Raw genomic sequence first — 9040 nt, forward strand, 5'->3', positions numbered from 1 at the left:
GACACTTATTTTATACACAAGAGGTGTGGCAGGGCATACAAGACATCACAAACTGAGGCTGTGATGCAACAATAGCTGACCTGAGTGCACCGTGTGTGTCTGTGTGTCTGATGAAACAGCAATCTCTGAAACTGGTCCAGTATTAAACCAGAACCAAGCTGTAATGTTACCCTACAGGACTAATGTTCAGCAGCAGTTAGTAACAAGCTGTAATGTTACCCTACAGGACTAATGTTCAGCAGCAGTTAGTAACAAGCTGTAATGTTACCCTACAGGACTAATGTTCAGCAGCAGTTAGTAACAAGCTGTAATGTTACCCTGCAGGACTAATGTTCAGCAGCAGTTAGTAACAAGCTGTAATGTTACCCTGCAGGACTAATGTTCAGCAGCAGTTAGTAACAAGCTGTAATGTTACCCTACAGGACTAATGTTCAGCAGCAGTTAGTAACAAGCTGTAATGTTACCCTACAGGACTAATGTTCAGCAGCAGTTAGTAACAAGCTGTAATGTTACCCTACAGGACTAATGTTCAGCAGCAGTTAGAGTCACTAAAAGTTCTGTTGTTGCTTCTGACAGACTCAGATTATTATTCTCAGTGTCTGACAACATTATGGGATGGATCCCTACAGAGATATACTTTATAGTTAATCTTGTAAGATCCTTTTAGTTTAACATGCAACATGAAACATCCCCAAAATCGCAGTCCTTGTTGCATGCGTGGTTAGTTTCAGTGTAGTCCACTAGTACGCTACGTTTAATATGCACAAATCCACAATATCCTCATGTCTGGGTTTTCCTTTTGACGCGGGATTCTGTAGAGAAAAAGAGCGGGCTTGTCTCTCTTCCGTTTGTGAAACTATTTGAACAACTATGTGATATTTTGGCTACCGTGTGGTAAAAGCTGAGCTGACTCGTTCCAGCTGGGTGCTCCCACAGCGCCGTGACATCACGGGGAAACTAGAAATGGGCCTATACATTTAATTTGTCACATGAAATGGTAGAAGTACAGTTCCAGTGAAATGTTATCCGTCAGATCGCCAAGCCAACCGTCATCAGCAGCTTCTCTTTTTCTGTTTTTATTAGGGCTGACAATCGATTAAAAAATGTAATCTAATTAATTACATACTCTGTGATTATCACGCATACATAATTAACGGTGCCTGAACCGATACTTTTTAAGAAAGTAAAAAAAGAAATAAAAAGGAACTAAACAACAGTTGGTGACATTAAAGAACGGCTTGTTTATTGCTAAGGCCATATGGTCAACATTAAATGATTAATAATAATGTATAACAATAACAATAACTTATTTCACTAGTAAACTGCTGTTGAACGACAAAAACAACAACCAGATGGAAAAGGGCATTTAACAATAACTTCAAATGCACCACGAGGCTGTAGTTTACCAGTTTCATTGAACGCACCGTCTGTGTTGTTTCTCCGACGGCAGCTGCAGATTGTTACATCCCGGTGTTGAATCCTCTACAGTGAAACACAGTCACACTTTCCACCGTTTAGTGTTAGCTGTCAGCATTTAACCCTGTTTAATCCAGCTACTAGCTAGTGGTAGGCTAACGTTAGCTGCTGTCGAGTGTAGTGTTAACTAGCTAGCGGTAGGCTAACGTTACCTGCTGTCGAGTATAGTGTTAACTAGCTAGCGGTAGGCTAACGTTAGCTGCTGTCGAGTGTAGTGTTAACTAGCTAGCGGTAGGCTAACGTCAGCTGCTGTCGAGTGTAGTGTTAACAAGCTAGCGGTAGGCTAAACGTCAGCTGCTGTCGAGTGTAGTGTTAACAAGCTAGCGGTAGGCTAACGTTAGCTGCTGTCGAGTATAGTGTTAACTAGCTAGCGGTAGGCTAACGTTAGCTGCTGTCGAGTATAGTGTTAACTAGCTAGCGGTAGGCTAACGTTAGCTGCTGTCGAGTATAGTGTTAACTAGCTAGCGGTAGGCTAACGTTAGCTGCTGTCGAGTATAGTGTTAACTAGCTAGCGGTAGGCTAACGTTAGCTGCTGTCGAGTATAGTGTTAACTAGCTAGCGGTAGGCTAACGTTAGCTGCTGTCGAGTATAGTGTTAACTAGCTAGCGGTAGGCTAACGTTAGCTGCTGTCGAGTGTAGTGTTAACAAGCTAGCGGTAGGCTAAAGTCAGCTGCTGTCGAGTATAGTGTTAACTAGCTAGCGGTAGGCTAACGTTAGCTGCTGTCGAGTATAGTGTTAACTAGCTAGCGGTAGGCTAAAGTTAGCTGCTGTCGAGTATAGTGTTAACTAGCTAGCGGTAGGCTAACGTTAGCTGCCGTTTGTGTTTCCTGTAACGTCTGTTTCAGAGCAGCAGAGAGAAGAGCAGACATATCAGTGGAGCCAGAATGAGGAACAGGAATCTGCGTTGCTATTCCTGCAGTAGCAGGATGTGTTAGGAGGAAGTAGTAGTAGTAGTAGTAGTAGTAGTAGTAGTAGTAGTAGTATCCTGTCAGAGCAGACATATCAGTGGCACCAGATTTTCGTCTGTATGCAAACGTCAATATGGAATGGATTAATCTGAGTTAATGTTTTTAATGCCGTCGGACACACACACACACACACACACACACACACACACACACACACACACACACATGGCCCCGCCTCCTGTGCCGGATTGGCTGGTCTGTTTTTCCCGTGTGTGTGTGTGTGTGTGTGTGTGTGTGTGTGTGTGTGTGTGTATGAAGACCAGTCAGCCTCTGTGGTTGTAGACTTGTGTAAAGGACATTGATTACTTGATAGAGAGCTGATGCTGCAAAGTTTCCTCTGATGATGAGATAAAGAAGTCATGTTGGTTAAAAACAAAGATAAGCTGTTAATGATGGTTGGCATGGCGATCTGATGGATAACATTTCACTGGAACGGAAACTAACCACGCATGCAACCAACGCCTGCTGTCGAGCTAACATTAGCCGTATCGCCCATCTCTAGTAGTGTGTGTGTGTGTGTGTGTGTGTGTGTGTGGGTGGGGGGGTGACCTGGTGAATAAATATTACATTGTGATTGGCTGTGTTTGGAGGACAGCAAGTCACTTCTTGTTTAGATTTTTGTAACTTAGGGAGAGAATAGTTATTTGATAATTGATACAAACACACACACACACATACACACACGGACACACACACAAACACACACACACACACACACACACACACACACACACACACAGAGAAACACACACACACACACACACACAGAGAAACACACACAATCAACAATCAACAAAGCTCGAAAAGTCGTGGATTTTTTTTACTCTTTATTGTACAAAATGTCATCTACAAAGGCACAAATAGATAAAATCTGCTATTTTATTGCCTAGACAACTTAAAACATGGTGGACAGAAGTAAATGTTAATGGTTAATTGGATAAGAAACTTGTAGTAATTTACATTTTGCATAAATATTTTAGCTGACATGTAATGTGTAACATGGTATCAGGTTGTTAGTGTTCCCTGCTGTCTGTGTGGAGTGACCCAGAGTATCTTTAACTCAATAACAAGGCAGGTAAAGCAACATTTGACTGGTTTTAGGGACTTAATCACTAATATCAAGCTTCACACTGGGATTACATACTGGAAACAGCTATCACCGTGCTGTTTAAACCCTCTGTAGCTTCCATGTGGTTATCACATCACCATTTAAACATCATCAACACACTGAAGTGGGTCTGTGTGTGTGTGTGTGCGTGTGTGTCTCTCTGTGTGTGTTTGTGTGTGTGTGTGTGTCTGTGTCTCTGTGTGTGTTTGTGTGTCTGTGTCTCTGTGTGTGTTTGTGTGTGTGTCTGTGTCTCTGTGTGTGTTTGTGTGTGTGTGTCTGTGTCTCTGTGTGTGTTTGTGTGTGTGTGTCTGTGTCTCTGTGTGTGTTTGTGTGTCTGTGTCTCTGTGTGTGTTTGTGTGTGTGTCTCTGTGTATGTTTGTGTGTCTGTGTGTGTGTGTCTTTGTGTGTGTCTCTAATTGAGTCTGTGTTTGCGTGTGTGTTTCTCTCTGTGAGTGTGTGTGTCTGTGTGTATGTTTGTGTGTGTGTCTGTGTGTGTGTTTGTGTGTGTATATCTGTGTGTGTGTCTGTGTCTCTGTGTGTTTATGTGTCTGTGCGTGCATGTGTGTGTGTGTCTCTCTGTGTGTGTATGTTTGTGTGTGTGTCTGTGTGTTTCTCTGTGTGTGTGTGTTTGTTTGTGTGTGTATGTTTGTGTGTGTCTGTGTCTTTGTGTCTCTGTGTGTGTTTGTGTGTGTGTTTGTGTGTGTGTGTCTCTGTGTGTGTGTTGATTGGCTGTGTTTGGAGGACAGCAAGTCACTTCTTGTTAGATGTTTGTGTCTTAGGGAGAGAATAGTTATTTGATAATTGATAAAAAGTGTTTTATGCAAATGAAACTGAGTGAAAGTCTGAGAAATAACTTGTGGTTTTGGAGATTGGGGGTGTAGTTTGAGTGAGAGGTTTCTAAAGTCATGTTAGTTCCGACATGTAAAGATTTAGGGCGTAAACAGTTGTAAAAAACTGTAATATGCAACCTCACTGTATACTACTGACTTACTGTGTACTTCTAATTCAGAAGAGAACATTTACTACTGCATTTACCTGACAGAAAAATGTTACTGGTTACACACACACACACACACACACACACACACACACACACACACACACACACACACACACACACACACACACACACACACACACACACACACACACACACACACACACACACACACACATGGCCTCCTGTGCCGGATTGGCTGGTCTGTTTTCCCTTGTTTGCTACTGTGTGTGTGTGTGTGTGTGTGTGTGTGTGTGTGTGTGTGTGTGTATGAAGACCAGTCAGCCTCTGTGGTTGTAGACTTGTGTAAAGGACATTGATTACTTGATAGAGAGCTGATGCTGCAAAGTTTCCTCTGATGATGAGATAAAGAAGTCATGTTGGTTAAAAACAAAGATAAGCTGTTAATGATGGTTGGCATGGCGATCTGATGGATAACATTTCACTGGAACGGAAACTAACCACGCATGCAACCAACGCCTGCTGTCGAGCTAACGTTAGCCGTATCGCCCATCTCTAGTAGTGTGTGTGTGTGTGGGGGGGTGACCTGGTGAATAAATACTACATTGTGATTGGCTGTGTTTGGAGGACAGCAAGTCACTTCTTGTTTAGAGTTTTTGTAACTTAGGGAGAGAATAGTTATTTGATAATTGATACAAACACACACACACACATACACACACGGACACACACACAAACACACACACACACACACACACACACACAGAGAAACACACACAATCAACAATCAACAAAGCTCGAAAAGTCGTGGATTTTTTTTACTCTTTATTGTACAAAATGTCATCTACAAAGGCACAAATAGATAAAATCTGCTATTTTATTGCCTAGACAACTTAAAACATGGTGGACAGAAGTAAATGTTAATGGTTAATTGGATAAGAAACTTGTAGTAATTTACATTTTGCATAAATATTTTAGCTGACATGTAATGTGTAACATGGTATCAGGTTGTTAGTGTTCCCTGCTGTCTGTGTGGAGTGACCCAGAGTATCTTTAACTCAATAACAAGGCAGGTAAAGCAACATTTGACTGGTTTTAGGGACTTAATCACTAATATCAAGCTTCACACTGGGATTACATACTGGAAACAGCTATCACCGTGCTGTTTAAACCCTCTGTAGCTTCCATGTGGTTATCACATCACCATTTAAACATCATCAACACACTGAAGTGGGTCTGTGTGTGTGTGTGTGCGTGCATGTGTGTGTGTGTCTCTCTGTGTGTGTGTGTGTGTGTGTGTGTATGTGTGCGTGCGTGCGTGTCTCTCTCTGTGAGTGTGTGTGTCTCTGTGAGTGTGTGTGTCTCTGTGAGTCTGTGTGTGTCTCTGTGTGTGTGTGTGTGTGTGTGTCTCTCTGTGTGTGTGTGTCTGTGTCTCTGTTTGTGTGTGTCTCTCTCTCTGTGTGTGTGTGTGTCTGTGTCTCTGTGTGTGTGTCTCTCTGTGAGTGTGTGTGTGTGTGTGTGTGTGTCTGTGTATGTCTCTCTGTGAGTTTGTGTGTATCTGTGTGTGTATGTGTCTCTGTGAGTGAGTGTGTGTGTGTGTGTGTGTGAGTGTGTGTGTCTCTGTGAGTGTGTGTGTCTCTGTGAGTCTGTGTGTGTCTCTCTGTGTGTGTGTGTGTGTGTGTGTGTGTGTGTCTCTCTGTGTGTGTGTGTCTGTGTCTCTGTGTGTGTGTGTCTCTCTCTCTGTGTGTGTGTGTCTGTGTCTCTGTGTGTGTGTCTCTCTGTGAGTGTGTGTGTGTGTGTGTGTGTGTGTGTGTGTGTCTGTGTATGTCTCTCTGTGAGTTTGTGTGTATCTGTGTGTGTATGTGTCTCTGTGAGTGTGTGTGTGTGTGTGTGTGTGTGTGTGTGTGTCTCTGATGATGAGATAAGGAAGTCATGTCTGTAACATATAAAGAGCAGCTGCTGATGAGGGTTAGAGGTGTAGAGTATATGAGCTGAGTGGTGTCAGTGTTTGTCGACCTCGGAGCAGAATGGCTGCAGTCACAGAGCTCTCCTTCCTGCTGTTTGCTCTCATCAACAACATCCATGCACAAGAACGGATCATCATCGAACAGGAAGGAGACCGTTACACCTTCTACCTCCCCGACAACACCGACTCCTGCCTGATCTCCAGATCTGTTGGTGAGGAGAAGCTTGTCCTGTGGAACACCGCTGACCTCTGGTCCAACACCTCCTCAGTACCTGAACACCTGAAACAACGACTTCACAGCAATGTGGATACTTCTTACACCATCCTCCACCTGACCCATTCAGACTCCGGCCGGTACCGAGAGGAGTGTTGGACTGAGGGCAACGTGACGCATGACAACAGCATCACTATTACTGTTTGTACTACTTCAATAGGTGGGACAGTTATCTCACCAAGACTTGGAGAAACAGTGGACGTGCCATGTTGGGGAGCAGCTGATAAACGGGATATCCAGTGGCTCAAACAGGACTCTAGATATGATTATGGAACATGGAGCAGAGTTTTTGGGGATAATCCGACATCAGTGATGGACAATGTTAGAGGAAGATACCAAGTGGTGACAGACACATCAGCTCTTCGTGTTTCCAACATCACAGCAACAGACTTTACACGGTACAACTGTCTGGTGATGAACCAACAGCAGTGTGTTAGCAGTTACGCTGTAGAGTTGATCCTACCGCATGAGGTAATCTACGGCTCAGTGGGAGAGACCGCTGTGTTGCCGTGCACTATCACTGACTCCACTGATGAACAGCCCCCACGTTGGTCTACATGGTTCTCCTCTGACCTAGGACTACTAAACCAGACTGTTCCTTCAGTAGACCAAAACTACTCGCTGGTGTTTTCATCTCTAATGTTAAATCACTCAGGTCTGTAACACTGTAAAGACTCTAGGATAGTTCAATATTATCGTCTGGTGGTGTGTCCCAAATTTGCTCCCCCTGCTGTAGAGCTCTTCTCAGAGGGAGAAGAAGTCACTGTCTGATGCAGAGATTGGGGAAAGGGTTGGAGGCATGTTTGGTTTATCAAGTCACACCGAACAGAGGGAAGAGTCTTTAGTTTAAGGTATCAGAGCATGAGCAGAGTGAGCTGGTACTATAATGGTGACCTGGTTATCTCTAATATCTCAGTGGGAGATGCAGGGGAGTACTGGTGTGCAGTTATTGACCCATATTATCAGTGTCTGTCAACAGAGAGAACTGTGTTGGTGTACATGGAGCCCGTTGGGATCTACTCCACCTTCTTCAAAGTGCGATGCTCAGTGCTCAGTGTCCTGCTGCTGATGCTCTGTGCTGCTGTAGTCGCTGTGAACCTGAGGACACGGAGAGGAGCACAGCTTTCAGCTCACACACACACTTAATATGCATATATGATCATTTCATCATTGAGAGTGTGTGTACCTGTGTGCATGAGTGTGTGTGAGTGTTTGTGCCTCTGTGTGTGTATCTATGTGTGTCTGTGTGTGTGTGTGTGTGTGTGTGTGTGTGTGTGTGTCTCTCAATGTATGTGTGTGTCTGTGTGTGTGTCTGTCTTTGTGTGTGCGTCTGTGTGTGTGTGTATCTGTGTGTGTATGTGTTTTTGTGTGTGTGTGTGTGTGTCTCTGAATCTGTGTGTGTGTGTGTGTCTCTGTGTGTGTGTGTGTGTCTCTGAGTCTGTGTGTGTGTGTGTCTGTCTTTGTGTGTGCGTCTGTGTGTGTGTATCTGTGTGTGTATGTGTTTTTGTGTGTGTGTGTGTGTGTCTCTGAGTCTGTGTGTGTGTGTGTGTGTGTGTCTCTGTGTGTGTGTGTGTGTGTGTGTGTGTGTGTGTGTGTGTGTGTGTGTGTGTGTGTGTGTGTCTCTGTGTGTGTGTGTGTGTGTGTGTGTGTGTGTATGTGTGTGTGTGTGTGTGTGTGTGTGTGTGTCTCTGTGTGTGTGTCTCTGTGTGTGTGTGTGTGTGTGTGTGTGTGTTCCAGATGTATATTATATATGAAGGAATATTAATTGTCTTTAATGCATTTATAATAGTTGTATCCTGCAGTGTTGTCAGTGTTATAAACGTGTTATTATATCTTGGTCTATATCTCTAATCTATCGTCTGTATAATAAACATTATTAATAAACAATAAAACTTGTTCTGATTGTGATTTCTGATTAATTATTATAAGCAACATATCTCTGGGTCTGTAAAATGTTTCTTATGTTAACTTTCAGTAAGTAAAGCTGATTTCTAGAGCTCATTTAAACACATTAATCTGACCAAAGGGTTGAATAAAAGAACATTAAAATGTAAATATCAAAACCCAAAAAGAAGATCCCAACTCCAACAACAAGCAGCAGTTCCCAAACCCAGAATGATGACATGATGAGACCAGATGGAGAGATTAGAGAGTTATAATGGGTCTCTATCTGAGATATAACAACAGAAATGGAGGGAGCACATCTGATATGTGAAGGCAGCAGCTTCCCCCGTCGTGGAGCAGCAGCTGGAAAGGCTCTGTCCCATATTTGGCAGTTTGCAGATGATCT

The 9040-nt window shown here is 43.4% G+C and overlaps 1 protein-coding gene across 1 annotated transcript; it reads left to right on the forward strand.

Annotated features, from left to right (window-relative positions):
* Positions 1-6490: 6490 nt before the first annotated feature.
* Positions 6491-8430, forward strand: LOC144513558 (uncharacterized). The gene is made up of 2 exons (XM_078244661.1): positions 6491-7405; positions 7717-8430. Exons 1-2 carry the CDS (start codon positions 6538-6540, stop codon positions 7956-7958), a joined length of 1110 nt encoding a protein of 369 aa, XP_078100787.1. The 5' UTR covers positions 6491-6537; the 3' UTR covers positions 7959-8430.
* Positions 8431-9040: the final 610 nt, after the last annotated feature.

Source organism: Sander vitreus, unplaced genomic scaffold, assembly GCF_031162955.1.
Source record: "Sander vitreus isolate 19-12246 unplaced genomic scaffold, sanVit1 ctg281_0, whole genome shotgun sequence".
Classification (NCBI taxonomy): Eukaryota; Metazoa; Chordata; class Actinopteri; order Perciformes; family Percidae; genus Sander; species Sander vitreus.

Bases quoted from the DNA above. Each gene is read 5' to 3' on its own strand.
- LOC144513558 (XM_078244661.1), top strand. From the start codon at position 6,538: ATGGCTGCAGTCACAGAGCTCTCCTTCCTGCTGTTTGCTCTCATCAAC. The intron at 7,406-7,716 runs GTCTGTAACACT...CCATATTATCAG, and splicing joins TCTAATGTTAAATCACTCAG to TGTCTGTCAACAGAGAGAAC.